We start from the raw sequence: 24,993 nt of genomic DNA on the forward strand, positions 1-24,993 counted from the left end.
GCTCCCCACTCGCTTCTCTCATTACACACTGAAAAGACACTGTGGAGGGGAGGACCATTTATCTCATACATACGTTGGTGATAACCCTGGTGTTGGGCTCGCGGCTAGGGTGCCAGCTTAGGATCCCAGAATCCTGGGTTCGAATCCCGGTCGATCGCTGAATTAACGCCAGGGGGGTTGACTCAGCCTGTCATCCTTCCGAGGTCGGCTAATTGAGTACCAGTTCACTGGTAATTCCCTGCTTGTCGTAAAAGGTGACAAAAAGGGTTGGCGGCAGGAAGGGCATCCGGCCGTAAAACATTGCTTCAAAAAGGGGACCAAAAAACAACAACAACCACGGTCCCCGAAAAAGGCCAACCCCCGCTTTGCGGGGAAAAATGGCCTCTAAATGTGGTTATATTTTATTATATATACGCAATGCATAGCTATCCGCATTTGTTATACTAAAGATTCATTATTTAACCCTTAGGAGCCATAACCACAACAATATATGTTATTTATTACATACAGAATTGAGGCTTGTGGGAGAGCTGGATGAGAAAAGAGTGATAGAGAAGATCAAGGAGTGATGGATGTTTTGCCACCAGGCAATGGACTGTCATGTTGTTACATGCTGTGTTATTGCCATTGTTTGATGGGTTGAGTTAAGCTGAATGGGACTTTAAGGGGTGCAAAGTGTTTGTGAAGTCTGTAAATTCATGCAGGATGTATTGCATTCAAAAATACTTCCTTGTAATCCCATGATACGTGCTTGAAACACCAAGGTGAGGAGTATATGCTGTCCTTCAGGTATATGTTGATCTTGATTCGCTCCACACGGCATTGTTGGATTGACTTTCATGTATCAAAACCATATTTCAATAATCACAGATAAATGCTGAATGTGAGATGTGTTCAAGAATCGATGTGCTTGATTGGCCTTACGTTGGATATTGTGCAGGTGAAATACGTCCAGAGGAAGAGAAATGTCTTGATGGAAACTCTCTTCCGACTTCAAGCTGTGACCAATTGAAGGAAGAGCTGGGTGAAGATTCCATCTCTGCAGATGGTGAGCACAGAGTAATTCTGGTGTGCAGAATAATTATACGAAAGCATTTCCTGCACCTCAACCCACTTGGATGCATTTTTGAAGTCCAGAACACAGTGCGGTTATCCCCTTTTGTTACGGAATGCAGTTCATTCTTACACATCGTTTTCTATTGGGCAACACAAAAGTATGTTTCATTAAGATGTGAAAGAGTTAGTGAGAGGAGTTTTCATGATGATCTGAGATCGATTTCCTGTGATGTCGATGAATGGTTGTTGAGGAAGCAAAATTCTCCCACATGTGTTGAATGTGGTGTGTGGTGTGTGATGTGGTAATGTCATCCACATATTACAAGACATTATATCGGGTAACGGGACTCATCCATGGGGAGTGATTCTTGCAACCATTGCCCAGATTGTGGAGCAGATGCATAGCTGATGCAACGCCAAAAATCTTTCTTCCACAAATCTTTCTTCCACAAATCTTTCTTCAACAAATCTTTCTTCCACAAATCTTTCTTCCACAAATCTTTCTTCCACAAATCTTTCTTCCACAAATCTTTCTTCCACAAATCTTTCTTCCACAAATCTTTCTTCCACAAATCTTTCTTCCACAAATCTTTCTTCCACAAATCTTTCTTCCACAAATCTTTCTTCCACAAATCTTTCTTCCACAAATCTTTCTTCCACAAATCTTTCTTCCACAAATCTTTCTTCCACAAATCTTTCTTCCAAAAATCTTTCTTCCACAAATCTTTCTTCCACAAATCTTTCTTCCACAAATCTTTCTTCCACAAATCTTTCTTCCACAAATCTTTCTTCCACAAATCTTTCTTCCACAAATCTTTCTTCCACAAATCTTTCTTCCACAAATCTTTCTTCCACAAATCTTTCTTCCACAAATCTTTCTTCCACAAATCTTTCTTCCACAAATCTTTCTTCCACAAATCTTTCTTCCACAAATCTTTCTTCCACAAATCTTTCTTCCACAAATCTTTCTTCCACAAATCTTTCTTCCACAAATCATTCTTCCACAAATCTTTCTTCCACAAATCTTTCTTCCACAAATCTTTCTTCCACAAATCTTTCTTCCACAAATCTTTTTTCCACAAATCTTTCTGCCACAAATCTTTCTGCCACAAATCTTTCTGCCACAAAACATTATCCTGCAGTTGATAAACTACAAAATATTGGAAAGAAATGTCTTATTTGGCCAAAGTTCCTGTTGCAGTTGACTTGAGAAGTATAGAATTGCGATTTCTGCACCAATTGATTTTGTGACCTCCCAAAGACGATATAATAGTTTTACTTCCATAACTAATTATTGAGATAGTCTTAAAGACGATGTAGGCTATGGGGTTTTTTATGCCTCCGCCGACGAAGTTGCCAGAGGCATTATGTTTTCGGGCTGTCCGACCGTCTGTGTGTCCGTCCATCTGTGAACTGATTTTGTTTCTGCAATAACTTGAGAACTGTTGAAGGGATCTAAGTCAAATTTGGTACAGTTATGTATTATGATGTAAAGATGAACTGATTTGGTTTTGGGGTCAAGAGGTTAAAGGTCAAATGTCAGACATCCTGTTGGTAAAAATTCTGTTACCGAGCTAACTTGTGAACCAGTCATGGGATTTTGAACAATCCTGGTACAAGTATGTATTGTGATGAAAGGATGAACTGATTAGATTTCGGCATCAAAGGTCAGAGTTCATGTTAGGTAAAAATGTGATACCTGAGAGCAGCTGAAGGGATTTAAATCGAACTTGGTACAAGTATGTATAATGATGTAATAATGTGGGCGGAGGTATATCGAGTGACGTCGAAGAGTAACGTTATTGTTGTTTGTCCATTTGTTTTATGCTTTTACATCTTTTTCTCATCTTTCTTTTCCATCAAGCACCACTTGGTTGTCTGCGACATAAGGGTGAAAGGTGCGAGGAGAGCTCGGTGGGTGAAGTACCAACCGAGAATGAAGGTGTGGAGGTTGAAAGAGGTGACAGTAAGGGAGGCATTAAAAGAGAGGCTGAGTAGGGTCGAGGATGATGTGGTTGAGCTTGAAAGTGGTTGGATGTCAATGAAAGATAGTCTGTTGGGAGCCATTGGTGAGGTATGTGGATGGATAAAAGGACCACCGAGGCACTCGGAAACATGGTGGTGGGATGACGAAGTTGGAAAGAGGATTGACGAGAAGAGGAAGAAGTTCAAGGAGTGGCAGAAGGCAAAGGGTACGGGAGCAGAAAAAGCAGAGTATGAAAGTTATAAGGCAGCCAAGAAGGCTGCAAAGAAAGAGGTAGCAAAGGCGCAGGAGGCATGTAGGACAATGTTCGGAAAACGTTTGGATTCGGAAGAGGGTCAGAGAGCGGTATTCAGGATTGCAAAGCAGATAGCGAAAGAGAGGTGTGATGTGATGGGGGGGGGGGGGGGGGGTGAGTTGCTTGAAGGATGAAGTGGGACAAATCGTTGTGGACCCAGATGGAATTAAAGGAAGACGGAAAAGATATATGGAAATGCTGTTGAATACAGAGAATGAATGGGATGGCAACATGGAGAGTAACCCAGTTTTAGGACCGGCAGAGAAGATAACTGAGAAGGACGTTGAGGAAGCGATAAAAGCGATGAAGAGTAGAAAAGCGGGAGGGCCGATGGGAGTTGTGGGAGATATGTTGAAGGCAGCAGGAAGTTGGGGTGTGAAGTGAATGACAGAGATCTGTAATCTGGTGGAGAAGGCCGCATTCCAGTGGATTGGGAACTGAGTACCCTCGTCCCTCTATACAAGGGGAAAGGTGACCCTCTGGAGTGTGGCTCATACCGAGCGATAAAGTTATTGGAGCATGGAATGAAGGTATTGGAAAGGGTGTGGGAGAGGAGGATAAGGAAGAAGGTGAAGATCGACGAAATGCAGTTTTGATTTATGCCAGGAAGAGGAACGAAAGACGCGCTCTTTATTGTGAGGCAGTTGCAGGAGAAGTACATGGAGAAGAGGAAGAAGTTGTTTCTTGGGTTTGTTGATCTGGAGAAAGCATTCGATCGGGTTCCACGGAAAGTATTGACATGGGCATTGAGGAAGTTAGGAGTGGAGGAATGGTTGATCAGAGTGGTGTTGGCAATGTACAAAAGAGCACGCACAGCTGTAAGGATGAAGGACGGGAACAGTTGTGAGTTTGAGGTGAAGGTGGGAGTGCATCAGGGGTCGGTACTAAGTCCACTACTATTTGTAGCTGTGGTGGAGGTGCTGGCTCAGAACGTAAAGGAGGGTTTACCGTGGGAGTTGTTGTATGCAGATGATCTGGTGTTGATTGCGGAAAGTATGGATGGACTGAAGGAAAAGATGAACAAGTGGAAGGAATGTATGGAGACAAAAGGTCTGAAGGTGAATATCGGAAAGCCCAAGGTGATGGCAAGTGGTAAAGCGTGTGGTGAGGTGGAAAGAACTGGGACGTGGCCATGTGCTGTGTGCAGGAAGGGTGTCGAAGTGAAATCCATTCAATGTACAATGTGTGCTGAGTGGGTTCATCAAAAATGTAGTGGTCTGAGAGGGTCATTAACCAATGTGGCAGCTACATTCAAATGTAAGGTGTGCACAGAGGGAGCTGCAGATGGAGGAAATGTTGAGTTGGATCTTGGAGACTGCATGAAGCTGGAAGGTGTGAAAACATTTTGCTACCTCGGAGACATGCTGAATGGAGAAGGTGGATCAGATTCGGCAACGGTTGCTAGAGTGAGATGTGCATGGAAGAAGTTTCGGGAACTGAGTGGCATGCTGATGAGGAGGGGTGTGTCGTTGAAGCTGAAGGGAAAGGTGTATGCTGCATGTGTGAGAAGTGTTATGATTTATGGGAGCGAGACATGGGTAATGAACGTAGAGCAGCAACGAAGGCTGGAAAGGGTGGAAATGGGAATGGTTCGGTGGATGTGCGGAGTATCGTTGAGAGAGAGGAAGACAAATGATGAATTGCGAAAAATGATGGGAATAGAGCCTGTGATTGATGCTGTGAAGAGGAACAGGTGGAGATGGTTTGGTCATGTGTTGAGGAAGGATGAAAGTGACTGGTTGAGAAGAGTGATGGAAAGGAATGTAGAAGGAAGTAGAGGACGGGGAAGACCGAGAAAGACTTGGCTAAAGATGGTGGAAGAAGAAATGCGGGCAAGGGGGTTAACAAGGAGAGATGCAGAAAATAGGGCAAAATGGAGAAGATTGTCACTGGGACCGCAAGGCTAACCCCCGCTCTTGCAGGGAAAATGGCCTTAAAATGCATGTTGTTGTTGTTGTTGTTGTTGTTGTTGTTGTTGTTGTTGTTGTTGTTTTACATCTTTCTCCCCCTTGGTATACATAGTAAGTGTCACACAAAAATATGTCAGCTGACTTCCAGGCAAAGTCGTCAAAGTGTAAGTTTCATTATTCACTTCTTTTTATAAAATGCATCCCATATTGATGATCCTTACTTTTTTTTGTTTGTTTGTAATCTTCAGGGAGAACGACGCCGATCTTCAGCACATCTTCCACCAAGAATCGCTGGACATTCAGCAATATATCTTTGCAGCAACGCAAGAAGAGTCGCTTGGAAAAGTCGAAGAATTTTAACCAGAAACGTAGTCGTGGACAAGTACACGCGAAGAATCACAATTCTGAAAAGATAAACCACTGCACAAGTGAGATGTTCAAGTGTCATGTATGTTCTAAGTTATTCCATTTCATATCAATGTATCATTATCACATGAGGATCCATCAGGATGAAAAGTCTTGTAAGTGTCATGTGTGTAATAAATCATTTAGTGAGAGCTCAACTGGACAGGTACACATGAGGATTCATACTGGGGAGAAGCCATACACTTGCTTTTTCTGCAATAAATCGTTTGGTCAGGAATCAACATGCCAGGCACATATGAAGACCCACACAGGGGAGAAGCCGTATAATTGCATTGTGTGCAATAAATCATTTAGTAAGAGCTCAGCTAGACAGGTACACCTGAGGATTCATACCAGGGAGAAGCCATACACTTGCGTTTTCTGCAATAAATTGTTTGGTCAGGAATCAACATGCCAGGCACATATGAGGACCCACACAGGAGAGAAGCGGTATAATTGCAATGTGTGCAATAAATCATTTAGTAAGAACTCAGCTAGACAGGTACACCTGAGGATTCATACCAGGGAGAAGCCATACACTTGCGTTTTCTGCAATAAATCGTTTGGTCAGGAATCAACGTGCCAGGCACATATGAGGACCCACACAGGGGAGAAGCCGTATAAATGCAGTGTGTGCAACAGATCATTCCGTCAGAACTCAACCAGATGGGTGCACATGAGGATTCATACCGGAGAGAAGCCATTTCAGTGCCACGTGTGTGATAAGCTCTTCCGTGACAACTCAACATACCAAAATCATGTGAAAATCCATACTGGTGAAAAGCCGTACTCGTGCAGTACATGCAATAAATCATTTATTCAGTACTCAAACTACCAGATACATATGAGGATTCACACTGGGGAGAAGCCGTATCAGTGTCAGGTGTGCAAAAAATCGTTCAATACGCTCTCAACCAGCAGGATGCACATGAGGACCCACACGGGCGAGAAGCCATACAAGTGCACTTTGTGTAATAAATCATTCCGTCAAATTTCTGCCCGCCTGATACACATGAGGTCACATACTGGGGAGAAGCCGTATAAGTGCACAGTGTGTAGTAAATCGTTCATCAAAAATGCGACCTGCCAGGCACACATGAGAACGCATACTGGAGAAAAGCCGTACTCGTGCATTTTGTGCAATAAATCGTTTGGTCAGGCGTCAACGTACAAGGTACATATGAGGATTCACAGTGGGGAGAAACCGTACAAGTGCAGTTTGTGCAATAGATCATTTGGTCATATTTCTGGCCGCAAGGTACATATGAGGACCCACACTGGGGAAAAGCCGTATAAGTGCACTTTTTGCGACAAATCGTTTATTCAGAATTCAAACTGCCAAGAACATATGAGGATGCACACTGGAGAGAAGCCCTTCAAATGCAGCATCTGTAATGCATCGTTAAGAAATAATTCAACTTATCAAAATCACATGAAGATCCACTCCGGTGACAAGCCTTACAAGTGCAGCGTTTGTAATAAATCATTTATTCAATACTCAAATTGCCGTGAACATATGCGGACGCACACTGGGGAGAAGCCGTACAAGTGTACCATGTGTCCGAAATCATTCATTCAGAATTCAACCTATCACGCACACATGAGGACCCACACTGGCGAAAAGCCATACACATGCAGCGTGTGTAATAAATCGTTCAGTAGCATCTCAGGCCGCCAGGGACACCTGAGGACCCATACAGGGGAGAAGCCATATAAATGCAGTGTGTGCAATAAATCATTTAGACAAAACGAGCACTGTCAGAGACATATTCGGACGCATACTGGAGAGAAGCCGTACAAGTGCACTTTGTGCAATAAATCATTCGGTCAAATTTCTGCCCGCCAGGTACACATGAGGACCCACACAGGTGAGAAGCCGTATAAATGTAGTGTATGCAATAAATCGTTCAGAAAAAACGAGCACTGTCAGAGACATATTCGGACACATACTGGAGAGAATCCGTACAAGTGCACTATTTGCAGCAAAACATTTATTCAGAGTTCAACATGTCAGGCACACATAAGTACTCACACTGATGAGATTTGACGAGAAGCAGGCAGACATTATTACTCGCACTGTGCAACAAATCATTCAGTCGAATTTCCACCCGCCAGGTACGCATGAGAACCCACACAGGATGAAGCCGTGCAAGTGCACCATATACAATAAATCATATTGGAGATCACCGAAACTACCACACACACACATGAAGACTCAAACTGGAGTAAGTCCAACAGCAGGTGATGGACATCTTACGTCAATTCAAGAAGTGCCAAGTCCCGGCACCTCAAAAATGACGTGAAGAGAACCTGCAAGTGGAGAATGCCACCCAGTCATCGTTGGAGCACCTAGAATGATGAAGATGAATCTTGCTGAGATTTTCGAAGGAATGCCTGGAAATATTACAACAAACCAACTGCAATGGAGGTTATCTGGGGTTCGATTACCATCTTTGGAACCAATAGATGAGAGCAGAACTTACTCTGGTGATAAGACATCTCCATTTGGCCGTAATCCTAATAAAAAAGAAAAGTGGGCATTATGGATTCTGAGGGCTCTGTTCCATCTTCTGAGACCTGCTGAGAGAGATCACAATGAAAGCATGTGATCCTTTCATAAGAGAGATAAGAAAGAAAAAATTGACAAGAAAGAGCAATCAGAGATTGCAAACCTGCACCAGGATGTATTTTCAATGGTTTTGAAGGCTTTTGTGTTAAAAAAAAATATAGCGGGCGAACCATGTGACCGATGACGTCATCTTTTTTTTTTCTCCACCAATTTATGCCTACATGGCGCTCAAGAAATTTCATCTTGATAGGATGAAGTTTTGTACTTGTCGAATTATGATGTCATAATGGAGGCACCTACGACATCATTAACATTTTATTCCCCATGGAGACTTCTTTACAATGAGCCATGTCTCAATTTTTTCTATTCAGCGCTTTTGGAGATATAGAGGTGCAAAGTTTTTCGGTTTTTCCAAGATGGAGGCCAAACCACGTGACCAATGGTCATAATTATCATTAGAAAATTTTACAGGTGGAGTTGCACCTATGGTGAAAAATTCCTGTCAATCGGACCAACGGTTGCAGAGAAAATCATTTATTCTTTGCGGAAAAACATACAGACAGACAAACGGACTCAAATGCAATACCCTCTCCTCAGGTGAGGGTAATAATGAAAGAGAAAGCAAAGAAAGAGAGAAAACGAATGAAAAGAACATAAGAGAGAAAACAAATGAAAGCAATGAAAAGAGAGATTTAATCAGGGACAAAGGAAACAATTTGATTTTTTTTTTTCTCCGCAAGAGCAAGTAAATCAAGAAACGCAAGTAAATTCCCGAATTGGAAATTGTTGATAAAAATGTTAAAAAACAATTCCCAAAAATATCAATTTGAAACTTCCTGGAATGAATGCCAAGTCTCACTTCTGGTTAAATCGACAATTAGAGTTCCACATCCAAAGATCCCGTCTGTAGTTCACAGGAGGGAAAACTTTGCTCATCCTAAAATATAAGGAAACGGAAGAAAGTTGAAGATCCAGTACTCAGGAGATTTGTTGGAATTCCTCCTAGATCGTCAGTAAAGATTTTTGCCGATGAACAAACCCTTTTGGGTACACACGAACTATCCTTCAAACACGTCTTCATTACACGGAGTGAAACCAAGTGGAAGTGTCAGGACCAATGTCCCAATGTGATGTAGAAGAGCGCGTTAGATATTAATATGAACAAATATGTGTTGTGGATTAGAAATGTCCTCATCTTGCGATGGAATGGACAGAACAAGCTCCTCTAGGAGCCTTAAATAATTAATTGTTCATAAAATAAAAACAATCATTTGGGCTTTGGTTGATCGGACTCTGTTTAAATGAGTTTTCATCTCAACAAATCTATACAATGTTTGTTGTTATTGTTATTATTATTACTAGTGGGGTCACCCATGGGAATTCCACGGGCATGGAGGTGTATCGTTGTGATCGGTGCAGCCGTTTTTGCGGTACCCGGGACAATAACGTTAGGCGGGAATCCAAACCTGAAAATGCTGGAGGCTAAAGCTGAAATTGGAAAAACAATATAGCCTATTTTACTCCAGGGGGTCCCACGATTACCCACCCAAAATTTCGTTGCGATCGGTTCAGCCGTTTCTTTCGGTACCTGGGAACGAACGAACGGACAGACAGACAGATAGACAGACATTTGGTGAATTATAGTGAGATTATTATTGATTATGATTTCATTTGTTTGTTTTATAATAATTTTCTCATTTAAAAAAATAAAATGCTATTTGTGCTTTTAACATAATTAATAAAACACTTTTTAAAACTGATCGGTTTTATTTGTTCTCTTGGAATTTTATTTCTTTTCTTGTTTTATTTTTTAATATGTCGATTTAAAATCGATTTTAAAATGCATTTCCACCCTTATATCTCCACCAGAAATGCTACATGTGGTTTCCTTTTACACCATGATATATGCGGCTTCTTCTTCACAAGGATTATTTTTCAGGGGTGTTTGTCCGCTCGCCTTGGTCCACCAACCATCTCCCCTCATGTACAGCGCAGCATTTCTCCGTGCGTTCAACAAGGGATCTTATCTCCCATCCCATGATCTTTATATCCGTTTGTCAAACTAGTCAGGTTCACTATGTTAACAAATATAATTTCGTTCAAAATTTTGGTAGATTAGCAAAACTATACATTTCTGGAATACTCAGAGCATGAGGAATCCAAAAATTAATGTTTGCATTTGCATAGACACCTTTGCGAAAATGACACTCTCAGTGATGAAGAGTCAGGTTCACTATGTTAACAAATATAATTTCGTTCAAAATTTTGGGAGATTAGCAAACCTGTACATTTTTGGAATCATCAGAGCATGGAGAATCCGAAAATCAATGTTGGCATTTGCACAGACACCTGCATGGCCGCCATTTTGGATTTTCAAAATGGCCGCCATAAAATACATATTTTGCGCGATCTCGGCTTCTAGTCAACCTGGAAACTTAATTAAATATGCTAATCCTATGTTTTCTTGGTTAAGGAATCCAATAAAGGCCTCAAAATAGTGCTCAGGATTATAGAAAAGCGACAAACAAAGGTAATTGAAAACCATTGTCTTTATATTTGTGATATAACTGTATTACATAATACATGATATTGCAAGTCCTTTGAAGTTATAGGTATGGGTTTATAAAGCAAGAAAGCAGCCTTGTTAGTATCAGATTGAACTATAAGTCCTATACACAGGATCTACGAGGTCTACACCGTTCAGGAATATGCTTTTACAGATCTTCATCACTGTCCTGAGGGTCATTTTCGCAAAGGTGTCTATGTAAATGCAAACATTAATTTTTGGATTCCTCATGCTCTGAGTATTCCAGAAATGTATAGTTTTGCTTATCTACCAAAATTTTGAACGAAAAAACATAGTGAACCTGACTAAAGTTGGGAAAATGGAATCAGAATAAGCATCTATTTCCACCTTACCTGCTCAATGCTTAATGTCCCCCCTTTTTCAGAGGTGGAGTAACATTTTTTGGGGCCCTGGGCACAAAATTATTTAGAGCCAAAACATCCCCCAAAAACACGAATACATGAAAATGTATTAATCCTGAAATACATAGACTCCATTCAATGTTACCCCGAGTTTAAAAAAGGATACACTAGGAATAGATACATCCACTACGAATAGGAGTAGCTGATTGGTAATGAACACACATCAGCACTTTCATTGGTGTGTTCATTACCAAGTTTTTATTACTTCAAGTATATTGGTTGGTCTTGTGTGTTATTCTGTCTGTTTGTATTTCAATCGCCTACAGGTCACAATTTTAAACCAATCTTTACGAAACTTCACCAAATGTTCAGAATGCTAAAAGGCTATTGAATTTGAGGTCAAAAGGTCAGGATAGGCCAAAGGTCATCAGTTTTGTCAAATTTATAAAATCCTCAATTTTCATCCCATTTACTTGAAATTTGAATAGGATTTACACATCAGCTAACTGAATTAAACCAACAACTATTTTTGAGGTCAACATAGGTCAAAAGGTCAACATTGGACAAAGGACAACGATAAAAAAAACAACTTATTTTAGGGATTTCACAAGTATCATTCCATCACGACATTTATTTTTTGGCTGTGTCTATGTCAGTCACCCACAGGTTACAATTCCAAACCGATCGTCATGAAACAAGAGGTAGTCACAACTAAGAAGGCTATTGATTTTTAGGTTAAAGGTCATCTTGAGGTCAAATTTCTGAAATCCTCGTTTTTAACTCAACTGGACTACTATCCAGTTGAGTTCATCACATACTGAATCCTCTGGCGTCTGTCGTCGTCGTCGTCGTCGTCTGTCATCGTCGTCGTCTGTCGTCTGTCCGTTAACTTGTCCAGTCAGTTCAGTTGAGTTCTGCTTCCCTGGAAGCTCTAGTTAAAAAGCCGATTGCTGTGAAAGTTTAACAGCAATTGCATTTTGAGTCACTGTCTTGGGAAATCAACTATTTTTGAGGTCAAATGGTCAAATGTCAAATCAAGGTCAAACTTCTAAAATCATCAATTTTCATCTGGAAAATCGTCAATTTTCATCCGATTAACTTTGCAGATAAAACAGCAATTGCGTAGTGCATCATTAAATTGGGAAAACAACTATTTTGGAAGTCAAAAGGTCAAAGGTCAACTCAAGGTTAAACATCTAAAATCATCAATTTTCATCCAATTAACCTGAACATTAAAGCACAATGGCATCTTGCCTCGCTGACTTGGGAAACCAACTATTTTAAGGTCAAAAGGTCAAAGGTTAACTCAGGGTCAAACTTCCAAAATCATCCATTTTCATCCGATTGACTTGAAAATTAAGCAGCAATTGCATAGTTCCTCACTGAATTGAGAAAGCAACTATTTTTTTACTGTCAAAGGTCAACTCAAGGTCAAACTTCAAAATCATCAAATTATCTGAAAATCAATGAGCGATGATTAAAATTGTCAATTTAAATCTTAGTGAAATGGACAATTTGACGTCTCCATGGCAACTTTTTTGGGGGGGATTGGAGGTGGATTTTTGAAGTATCGTGCTTGGCACGGTCTTTCCTGTTTTTTTTTTTTTTTTTTTTTACTTGTTTTTATATAAATAGACGAGGCTCGTGGATGTTCCATAACGGAAATGAAAATTTTCCGAATTTAAAACACGATTATACTATTAGTAAGGGAGATCATCCTCTAAAACATGTATACAGTATTTTTAAATTGTCATGATTGTGTCACTTTGACTCTTTGAGTGACTTGTTGAGAAAATAGATATGAGGGTTTGCCATACCCTTGCAAAATATGTCCCATATAAATTCCATATAAAGTTTATATAGATGTTCTATAGAACCTGTCTAAAGGAATTCTATAGTACGTTAGGATGAAGGTCTATAGAATGGTGGAAGGTCTTCAGTTGGACCTTTTTCTCTCGTTCGGGCCATCAAGTTATGGGGCTGCTAAGCTTGAGTTAAGAAAGTTAAAGTTGAGAAAAGAAAGAAAGAGGAGGTGAAGCGAATGTGCAGAAATAAGCTAAATGAAGGCAGTGGTTGAGGCAGGAATGGAGCATTCGAAGAGGGAGGTTGGTCGGTTGGGAAGAGGAGAGGATAAAAATGTTCCTCTTTAAGTACGTAATAAATAGATTGTAACTCGAAAGGAATCGTGTTTCTGCGTGTGTCGTTCCTCCCGCATCAGCGTTCGTTATATATCGTGTAAGCTGAAGTTGTCCATTCTCCCTTTCACCTTCTCTCCATCAGACTGATTCTGTTCAAGTTAAAGATGAAAATCTGAAACAAGAATCGTGGGTTTTATTTTAATTCTGATGATTCCTGTGAATTAGAGGAACGTTAAACTTGTTTACTGTTGAGTACGTCCGGATCATCGACACACGTGACTCGGGGATTCATGATATCGGGGATATAGTTCGTGCCTGAGCCTGAGCCCTGAGGAGTGAGGAGATTTGGAGACGACGAGGTGGAACCGAACGTGGTGTCACCTCGTCCCGAGGGTCATGGATCGAGACTCCTCGACCTCTGCCCACGATCCGAGTTGTTCGGACACCAAGTGTAGCGATGATGGAGGGAGCAGAGGGGGCCCGGGAGGGGCTGCTGGGATCTGCGGGTTCAGGATCCTGGACGTTCAGAACCTTCGTGATGGAGATGACGTCACGGACCAGGGACCAGGACCAGGTACGGGGTTTCCTCGTCCATGTTCACAATTCACTTGAGAGGAATCTATTTATTACGTATGCACGAAACTGCAAAGAGCCCGCATAAGTAGAGCCAGTGCTATAAACTCGCAGCAAACAATAACTACCGATGTTTCAATCATTTTCTGTTTTGTATAATAAATGAAATCATTTTCTCTTCAGGATTGTAACGAAAAAAGTGATTTTTTTTGGGTTTGGAGCGTATACATGTGACGTCATCACGTTGCTATCCGCCATATTGGATTACCACACCACTTCCAAACGAAGTGACGTCACACGTGAGCTGCTATAGCGTCATTTTTACCCCGCGCACGCAAACCTAAAAGCGGGGTAAAGCAATTTGTTCACTTCTGTCCGTCCGTTCGTCCGCAAACGTCTGTTTTTGATCGATGAACAAATTAATGTATTTTTTATATAAATAGTCGAGGCTCGTGGAAGAGCTAGAACACTTTTTTTTTCTTTTTCTGTATACAGAGTCGAGGCTCGTGAAAGAGCTAACATTTATCAAAGAAACAAATCAAACAAACAAGCAAACAAAGTATATAAAAAGGGGAGCGGTCGACAAGATGGGGAGAGAAGGGGAGGAAGCACACAAACACAACATTTGAGAGCGCAAACAAAATTTGAGAGCATTTCAAACACTGAACGGACGAGGATACACCAGGACAAAAGGAACAGTAGAGAGAGGGGAGAAACACCAACAGCAGAGTTGAAGGCGAAGAATGAGGGAGACATGGACAAACAATGGGTGCGCGGAGGAATTGGGGGGCAGGAGAGGATGCACGAGTTGGAGAAGATGGATACAAAAGGAAACTCCCAGGAGGGAAAACTGGAAATTTGGAAGTGGTGTTATCGTGGGTAGAAAACATCATGGTTTTGGATGGGGATGACCTGAGATGGTGGTGAACAGCTGTCTTGACTTGGAGGGAAGAGTAAGATTGAAGGGAGTGTGGAAAGTGGTTCCACAGGTGGGGGAAAGGAGGAACAAACAAGAAAGACGGAAACTTGCAAAATCCACCCATCCCAAATAAAATGTTGCCATGGATACATCAAATTGTCCATTTCATTAAGATTAAAATTGACGACCTTAATCAAAGCTCAAAATCGGATAAAAATTGATGATTTTTCAGATGAAAATTGATATTAGAAGTTTGACCTTGAGTTGACCTTTTGACCTCAAAAATAGTTGGTTTCCCAATTCAGTGATGCAATATGCAAATGCTGTTAAATTGTCAAGTCAATCGGATGAAAAGTGATGATTTTTCAGATGAAAATTGATGATTTTTTTCGATGAAAATTGATAATTTTTCAGATGAAAATTGATGATTTTAGAAGTTTGACCTTGAGTTGACCTTTAACCTTAAAACTAGTTGCTTTCCCAATTCAGTGAGGAACTTTGCTTTATTTTCAAGTCAATTGGATGAAAATGGATTTTGGGGGTTTGACCTTTGACCTTTTGACCTCAAAAATAGCTAATTTCTCAATTTAGTGGTGAAGTTTCATCGAAATTGCGTGTGTGGCGATGATGGAGGGAGCAGGGGGGGTCCGGGAGGGGCTGCTGGGATTGTTGTGAGATTGTGAGAAACATAAAATATATTTCTAATACCCCCCTTAGACTTTGATTTTTTTTGTTAATGCCGTGAACAAACTTTAGTCACAACACAACAAATATCATTTGTGCCAAATTTGGTCGCAATCCCAAAAGCGGTTTCGGAGTAGAAGTTTCAAGTGTTTACGGACTGACGAACGGACAAAGCGCCATCGCATAAGCCCCCCTGAACTTCGTTCCAGGTGAGCTAAAAACTAGAGTGGCACTCGATAGAAGTGCATACCTCCGCCCAGCTGAACATTTTACGTTTGGTATTCCACCGATAGGCCGGATTTGGTTCCGGAACTGAACCAAAATTGAATTCGCTTGTTCTCGTCTCTCAACCAACTCGTGCACCAAGTTTTGTCATTTCTCGTTCACAACTTTCTGAGATATCGTGCTACATAACATTTTTGGCCCCATCTCTCAATAGTGAAGAATCACCTAAAAAATTTTTTAAAATATTCTCGTATCTGGATCCGCAGTTCACCAAATCGAATCAATTTGTCCTTGTCACACACTCAACCTGCCCACCAAATTTCAGCTGAATCAGTCCACAACATTTTGAAGGCTTCCCCTTCGCTCCCACCTTTTGTTCATATGCGTGTTGTACCGTCCACCAAACAGTGATGACTCCATCTACATCTCGCTGTCTGATAATATGGACCAACTTCTATCTACCCATCCCAACTCTGTCTTCCTCATATGTGGTGATTTCAACTGTCACCATGCCAGTTGGCTGGGTGTGGGTACCTCTCTCACCAGCCATGGCTCTTCAGCAAAGGACTTCTGTGACTCACTGGGACTGACACAATCTGTCAATTTCCCAACCCGGATCTCAGTCAACGGAGAATCTTCTCTTCTGGACTTGGTTATGACTAACTTCCCTGAAAATGTCTGCTGCTCTTCTTCTGCTCCAATCGGCTCTTCTGATCATGTGCTTGTTAAAGTGGACATCTCTCTGACCATTTTCAGAGAGCCTCCTCAGCGTCGACGAGTCTGGCATTTCACTCAGGCCAACTGGCACGGTCTTCAAGCAGCCATCAATCATCTGGACTGGTCTCCCATCTCTACTGCCTCTGACATCAACTCATCCTGGGAATTCTTCCAAAGTAAATTGCTCTCTCTCATGCACAGATTTATCCCTTCTCGTCTTCAGTTGTCATACCCTTCCTCCCGTCCATGGTACACGGAATCTTGTGGTGAGGCTATTGCCCAGAAACAGAAACAACTGTTTCAAGAAACAAACAAGAAACAAAACAACAAACAGAAACAGAAACAACCCAGCCCAGAAACAACTTGCTTTCGTCTCCTGGAAAGCAAATCCAACGGAAGGAAATCTCATTTCCTTTCACAAAGCCCGAAACAAGTGTGTGTCCACCCTCAGGAGAGCCAGGAAACAATATCTCTCCGTCCTCAGGACCGAACTCTCTTATCTGTCTCCCTCTTCCAAATCCTGGTGGCGTCTGGTAAAATCTGTTTCTGGTGTTTGTTCCCCCTCCATCCCCTCCCTCACCTTAAATGGCCACACGGCTGACTCCGCACGTGAAAAAGCTGAATGCCTCAACTCTGTGTTTGCCTCTAAATCTTGTGTCCCAAACCCATCCCTCTCTGTACCCACCATACCCAGTCGTACCCCGCTGCTCCTGGACTCTGTGTCCTTTCCTCCTGACAAGGTGGAAAAGTTTCTGTCAACCCTCGACTCTGATTCTGCAACTGGACCTGACGGCATCAGCCCACGGGTCCTAAAATCATGTTCTTCCGCTCTTTCACTCCCTCTCTCTGTTCTCTTCACCCTCTCTTTTGCTCAAGGTCATCTTCCATCTGCTTGGAAATCTGCCAACATCACGGCTTTGCACAAAAAAGGTGCAAAAACAGATCCCAGCAACTACAGACCAATCAGCCTTCTCCCAATTATCAGCAAAATCATGGAATCCATCATTGCTTCAGATATGAAATCTTTCCTCTTCTCCAATGGCTTGATCTCTGATCATCAATTTGGATTCAGACCTGGACACTCCACTCTGGACATGCTGCTTCTGCTTTCTCAACAATGGATGGAGGTCCTCAATGCCAAACAGGAAATTAGAGCAGTCTCCCTTGACATATCACGTGCCTTCGATACGGTCTGGCACCCCGCTCTGCTCACCAAACTCTCCTCTTTTGGTATCCATGGAAATCTCCACGCATGGCTGGCGGACTTCCTCTCTAGTCGTAGTCAACGTGTGGCCCTGAATGGGTTTCTCTCATCTCCTCTTCCTGTTCAGGCTGGAGTTCCCCAAGGCAGTGTTCTGGGCCCTGTGCTTTTTCTGGTCTTCATCAATGATCTCTCTGACTCTCTTGAAAATCCTCTCTATCTCTTTGCTGACGACTCTACTCTCTGTCGCTCCATTCTTCATCCCCCAGATCGGCAGTCTGCAGCCTCCTCACTCTCTGCAGACCTTGACAAAATCACAGACTGGGCAAACAAGTGGAACATGTCTTTCAATCCTGACAAATCTCACACTCTTACGATGTCTCTCCGAAAAGACCGACTGGACAACCCTCCCATCCACTTTCTGAATAATCCTCTCCAAGAAGTTCTGTCACTCAAGCTTTTGGGTCTCACTATCTGCCATGATCTTTCCTGGAAAAACCACATTTCAAATCTGGCCTCCAAAGCCAGTCGCCGACTGGGCATCCTCCGTCGTGCGAAGTCCTTCCTTGGCACACCTGAGCTCCTCACCACATACAAGGCTTTCATCCGCAGCTCAATGGAATACTGCTCTCCCCTCTGGGCTGGTGCTCCTGCCTCACACCTAGCTTGCCTTCGCGCTGTTGAAACCAAAGCGTTCAGAATCATTGGAATCTCCCGCGATGAAGCTAACTCCAAGGGCCTCTCACTCACTCACCGCAGGCAGGTTGGTGGTCTTTCTGTCTTCTACCGACTCCTCTCTGGCCTTGCCCCCCCCCCCAGCTCTCTCTGGGCTCTGTCCCGCAAATATTCCTACAGGTCGCACAAGATCTGCCTGCAACCCTCTTTTGGTTAAACTGCCAAAATCAAGACTCTCTGCTCACCTTCACTCCTTCATTCCTCTTTTCTCCCGCCTCTGGAACAAACTCCCTCACTCTCTTCAATCCCACTCCACCCTCCAAGTCTTTAAAACAGCTGTTCACCACCATCTCTTATCTTCCCCCATCCAAAACCTTGATCTTTTCTACCCCCGCTAATTTCACCCCAATTCCACTTTTTGAAATACCAACTTCTGTCCTGGAAGTCTTTGGTGTCCTTGTGCTTTATACTTCCCCCTCCCCCCACCCCTTCCCATGCCTCCTCCCCCCGGGCCCTCTCCCTTCCACACATCTCCCTGCTCTCGGATGTTGTGTTTGTGTGCTTCCCCTTTTCTCCCCATCTTGTCTTCCGCTCCCTCTTTTTGTGTATTTTGTTTGTCTGGTCGATTTGTTTGTGAAGTAAATGTTAGCTCTTTCACGAGCCTCGATTCAGTATACAAAAAAAAAGAAAAAAAAAAAAAAAAAAAGATATCCAGCACACAATCAGGTGAGGGTGAAAACATAACCTCTGTTCATCGCAGATAGCAGAGGTGATAACGATACACGCAATGGCTGCCAAAGACAGTATGGTGTGCTCGTCGTAGAAAGTGCAGATTAAGTTTGCTGATACACTTGTGCTGATTGTTATAGCCAGATACTTATATTAAATTTGCTTTGTTGGGGCATTGATCCGAAGGAAGTGCCGCAGCGAGACCGGTCATCCTGTAAGACTAGAAATGGAGATCATGGGTAATTGATAGATCAGTAAATGATATCACATATTAATTTCATGATATTTCCATGTCGAATGTAAATAATACATGATTAGCCAGGCTGGCATTTTATTTAAGAATCAGTTGTGAAATATTTCAGAACTTTTCACCTTAACCTAGACAAAATGCCTTCTCAAGGTGGGGCTGATCATTTGAACATGAATTCACAATTTATTCCATACAGCTGCTTCAAAGCAGCCATGACTTGAGATGACTCGCCTGATAGGCCGGCTGGTTCAAGAGGATGAGGTTAGAGTGCACGGAGAGACTATGTCAGGGGAACCGCTGGCCACTGTTTGCAGTTGGAATTTTCAGAGATTCTGGGGGAGTTGATGCACAGGGAGAGATGAGCAATGGGAGAGTCTAGGAACTACAACAGAGGAGCAGTCGAAAGGAGAACAAGTACAGATACATTCAAATTACACCGCCCCCATGCCAAATAAATAAATAACTAACCGTGCAGCGCATAGAGACTGCATTGGGAGGGGGAGGTGTACAATAATTGATTGATTAATTGCGTAATTAAAATCAATAAACAATCATCATAAAATATTTTCTTAATCAATTGGCTAATAGCATACCTAAACCACCAGTGCTTTATCTGAAGCTGTAACTTTTTTGAAAATTAATTAAATAAGTCATTAATCGGAAAAATTAAATAATTAATCAATTAATTGATCAATCAATTAATTAATCAATAAATCAAAAATATCCTTGATAGCCACATCACTTGGTCACTGTCGTGTCCAAATATTAGCTTCCTAGCTCAAAAGGTGCCCCCTTCGGTGCCCGGCAATGACGTCATGCAGCGCCTGGAGATGGAATATAAAAGGAGCGGTGTGCAATAGTTACATCCACCTTCCGGAGTTGGTGCGGAAGGGATTTGCAGGTCAGTTGCATATTTGACCCGACATGAAGCTCTCAACTCCGGAATGAGGTGCTCATCCAGCCTGGTCATTCAACTCAGGACATGGGGCTCCTCCTTTCTCAACAATGGTTGCAGCACTTCGGTCTCAAAGAAGAAGTCAGGATAATCTCCCTGGTTATATCTCGGGCCTTAAGAATAGTTTGGCCTCCTACTTTGCTTGTGAAGATCATTCGCTGTTTCCAATAAAAAGAACGCTCTCCTTTTGCTCTCCTTTCACATTGTAGGTTGGACTCCACCAAGACAGTGTCTTCAGTCCAATCTTGTTCCTCGTCCACAGAAACAATCCCTCTGATATTCTTAGGAGCCCTTCCTTTATGCAGATCATCCCATTCACTTGTAGATAGTAGCTTATCACTTTTTGTTGATCTGGCGTTTGAGATGGAACACGTGTTTGAACCCTGGCAAATCCCTGTCTCACCCTGTCACTCTGAAAGGATCATCAAACGAATCCACCTTTCTATTTCCATGGACAGTCACTTGAAGATGTTCAACGTCTTGAACTTGTAGCCCTCACTGTCAGCAGTGACCTCGTCTGGGCGGACCACATTGAAGATCTAGCCTCCAAAGCTAGCCGCAGACTGTTCATTCTACAAATGGTTCTCCCTCACGAGGTAAGAACCCGTTGTTCCATACCATTCCGTGAAAGATCGCAACTACTCTCAGCTTCCAATGCCTTTGTCCATAGCTCAATGGAGTACTGCTCTCCCCTACGACCTGGCACCGCAGCATCACGACTGTTTCTCCTGGATTCTGTAGCGTCTAAAACTCCCAACATTGCTGGAATCTCCCACTATGAGGCCAAATCACAAGGCCTATTGTTATCACAACGCAGGCAGGTTGGTGGCCTCTCCTATTTTTTAACGCCTCTCCTCCGGTTGAGTACACTGTGTTCGTTCAGCCTTGCTCGGTTTCCTTAGCCCAGGGCCCCAATGTGCCACTCTGTTCACTGCTGAACACTCATTGTGCGTGTGTGTGTGCGTGTGTGGTGTGTGTGTGTGTCCATTCAAAATAAACACTTCATTGTGAGTGTGTGCGCGCGATAATACTTTGTGCTTTGTTTGAAGCAGGTTTTGTTTCCCTGCAGAACCAATTGTGGTGGTGAAGGTGGAACCTGAACCGACAAATGGTTCTCCCTCACAAGGTAAGAATCCAAAATAACATGATACAAGTTAAGGGAAACGTAATGGGAATTGTGACGTTTTGTTTTTATTTCCATTGTGTTGGTTTTGGCCCTGTTCGCCTTCCCTTGCAATAAATTTGAAACGTGTTCGGAAAGTACACCCCAACACTGGCTGATCCAGGGGGGACGGGGGGCAGGGGGTGTGCACCCCCCCTTCGGATCTTCGATGATAAATTATAAGCTATGAATATCCTGGAACGTCCCTAGTGTCCAGATGATTTTGAATAAGGAACGTTTCAGGCGGCTTACCAACGCTCAGAGGTTTTAAATCACTTTTGCTTTATGATAAAACACTCCAAGTGCGACGGTAAAAACCCATGCTTTCTTCGCATAAATTTCGTCACGGGAATTCTTCCGGATTATTTGTGCTTAATGAGCCTAATTAACTCAGGAGATCATTACAATCATTTCGGAAGAACTACATAAATCAGAAATTCCACATCAGAAAGCTCCAGCAGAACTACACAAAAAACATGCCGCACACACGCACACAAACAAACAAACACAAACACACCCACACACACAAAGAAACACACACACACACACACACACACACACAAACTAACAAACACACACACACACACACACACACACACAAACAAACACACACACACACACAAACAAACACACACACACACACACAAACTAACAAACACACACACACAAACAAACACACACACACACACAAACAAACAAACACAAACACACCCACACACACAAAGAAACACACACACACACACACAAACTAACAAACACACACACACAAACAAACACACACACACACACAAACAAACACACACACACACACACACACACACAAACAAACAAGCACAAACACACCCCCACACAAAGAAACACACACACACACACACAAACTAACAAACACACACACACAAACAAACACACACACACACACACACACACAAACAAACACACACACAACCACACACACACAAAAACACACACAAAGAAACACACACACACACAACCACACACACACACACAAACAAACAAACACACACACAACCACACACACACAAACACACACACACACACACACACCTACAATCTTCATCAATTTATAGCAGAAGGAACAGCTGAGCAAGTCGTTTCCCCAGTTCCTCTATCTGACCACCAGTCATCGCGAATCTGTTGAACTGTTGGACCAGGGAAGAACGCAAGGAGCTGCAGAAACTTCCAAGAACGCACGAAATGCCGTTTCTGACGATGAATTTTCAAAAAATTCCTGGGGGAGTGCCAAGAAAATTTCCTGGAATTTCCCCAGACCCCCTTTCATCCCCCCACCCCCCTCCCTCGGCACTATGGCTTCGTGCACCCCTCCGGCTTGAAATTTCTGGATCCGCCCCTGACCAACATGCAATGATCTCTCGTAATGTCCACGTGTATATTTTGCTCATAATCCTATGTTCCAAACTAACATATTCCAACCCTTGTGTTTGAATACGTTAGTGTCCTGGATGAACGTCAGTGTGCTGGTTGCTTACTTTTTTTATAATGTCATGGTGTATGTTCTTACAGATGTTTCCGGTCAGCTGGAGATGAAACCGGAACATTTCGATGATTGTTCTTCGCAAGGCAAGTAGACAACTACAATATTATATTGGCCCAAAAGTCGTGAATTGTTGAGGAGGGGTGCGACATTAGTGATAACTTGAATACTATTATATAGGCATGCGGTCACAGTACTTGTTTCTTTATTAGATGACCAGCACGTTGCGATATTAAATAATTGGCCATGGAAATGATCGAGCTCTCGACATGTGGAGATGTTTTTGTTGATGCCATTTGAGTTTTGTTCTTATCTCGGACGAGTCCAGGTTGTAACATCTCCCACCCCTCCCCCCCCCCCCCCCTTCCGTATGGATGTATGACATCGACAAAGCCTTGTCAAATCAGATCTACTGGAAGTTTTGTGCACAACATCAATACACTTCAATGTGAGCTCTGTTTGTCATGCATATGACATCAAGGCGGTACACGAGTTCTTACCATGTTTGGTTAAGTATGTTTTTTTGTTTTTTTTGGATACATAATCGAGGCTTGTGAAAGAGCTAACATTTATCACACAAAAAATCAAACAGACAAACAAACAAAGTACATAAAAAGGGAAGCGGTAGACAAGATGGGGAGAGAAGGGGAAGCACATAAACACAACATTTGAGAGCAGGGACATCGGGAATGTGTGGGAGGGAGAGGGCTTGGGGGGAAGCGGCGTGGGAAGGAGGGGGGGGGGGGCGGGGGGGGTGGGAGAAGTATAAACACAAGGACACCAGGGACTTCCAGGAAAGAAGTTGGTATTTCAAAAAAGTGGATTTGGGGTGAAATTTGCTGGGGTAGAAAGATCATGGTTTTGGATGGGGGAAGATAAGAGATGGTGGTGAACAGCTGTTTTAAAGACCTGGAGGGAGGAGTGGGATTGAAGAGAGTGAGGGAGTTTGTTCCAGAGGCAGGAGAAAAGAGGAATGAAGGAGGGCAGAGAGTCTTGATTTTGGCAGTTTAACCATAAGAGGGTTGCTGGCAGATCTTTTGTGACCTGCAGGAATATTTGGGGGACAGAGCCCAGAGAGAGCTGGAGGAGCAAGGCCGGAGAGGAGTTGGTAGAAGACAGAAAGACCACCAACCTGCCTGCGGTGAGTAAGTGAAAGGCCCTCGGAGGTAGCTTCATCACGGGAGATTCCAATGATTCTGAACGCTTTGGTTTCAACAGCGTGAAGACGAGCTCGGTGTGAGGCAGGAGCACCAGCCCAGAGGGGAGAGCAGTATTTCATTGAGCTCTGGATGAAAGCTTTGTATGTGGTCAGGAGCTCAGGTGTGCCAGGGAAGGACTTCGCACGACGGAGGATGCCCAGTCGGCGACTGGCTTTGGAGGCCAGATTTGAAATGTGGTTTTCCCAGGAAAGATCATGGCAGATAGTGAGACCCAAAAGCTTGAGTGACAGAACTTCTTGGAGAGGATTATTCAGAAAGTGGATGGGAGGGTTGTCCACTCGGTCTTTTCGGAGAGACATCGTGAGAGTGTGAGATTTGTCAGGATTGAAAGACATGTTCCACTTGTTTGCCCAGTCTGTGATTTTGTCCAGGTCTGCAGAGAGTGAGGAGGCTGCAGACTGCCGATCTGAGGGATGAGGAATGGAGCGGCAGAGAGTGCAGCCATCAGCAAAGAGATAGAGAGGATTTTCAAGAGAGTCGGAGAGATCATTGATGAAGACCAGAAAAAGCACAGGGCCCAGAACACTGCCTTGGGGAACTCCAGCCTGAACAGGAAGAGGAGATGAGAGAAACCCATTCAGGGCCACTCGTTGACTACGACTAGAGAGGAAGTCCGCCAGCCATGCGTGGATATTTCCATGGATACCAAAGGAGGAGAGTTTGGTGAGGAGAGCGGGGTGCCAGACCGTATCGAAGGCACGTGATATGTCGAGGGAGACGGCTCTAATTTCCTGTTTGGCATTGAGGACCTCCATCCATTGTTGAGACAGCAGAAGCAGCATGTCCAGGGTAGAGTGACCTGGTCTGAAACCAAACTGATGATCAGAGATCAAGCCATTGGAGAAGAGGAAAGATTTCATATCCGAAGCAATGATGGATTCCATG

General features: G+C 43.0%; 2 protein-coding genes across 2 annotated transcripts in view; both read left to right on the plus strand.

Moving 5' to 3' along the window:
- LOC137428694 (uncharacterized) overlaps positions 1-7,824 on the plus strand; it is a 111,113-nt gene extending 103,289 nt beyond the window's left edge. The window contains exons 15-16 of the mRNA XM_078777260.1: positions 941-1,048; positions 5,494-7,824. Coding sequence (XP_078633386.1) covers positions 941-1,048; positions 5,494-7,697 — 2,312 coding nt within the window. The 3' untranslated portion in view covers positions 7,698-7,824. The remainder of the gene's footprint in view (positions 1-940; positions 1,049-5,493) is intronic.
- Positions 7,825-13,529: 5,705 nt separating this feature from the next.
- The window catches only part of LOC137428693 (uncharacterized), a 39,653-nt gene continuing 28,189 nt past the window's right edge, over positions 13,530-24,993 (plus strand). Inside the window, exons 1-3 of the mRNA XM_068118596.2 lie at positions 13,530-13,859; positions 21,283-21,339; positions 22,918-22,974. Coding sequence (XP_067974697.2) covers positions 13,682-13,859; positions 21,283-21,339; positions 22,918-22,974 — 292 coding nt within the window. The 5' untranslated portion in view covers positions 13,530-13,681. The remainder of the gene's footprint in view (positions 13,860-21,282; positions 21,340-22,917; positions 22,975-24,993) is intronic.

This window comes from Myxine glutinosa, chromosome 5 (assembly GCF_964187855.1).
Source record: "Myxine glutinosa chromosome 5, kmMyxGlut1.1, whole genome shotgun sequence".
NCBI classification, from domain to species: Eukaryota; Metazoa; Chordata; class Myxini; order Myxiniformes; family Myxinidae; genus Myxine; species Myxine glutinosa.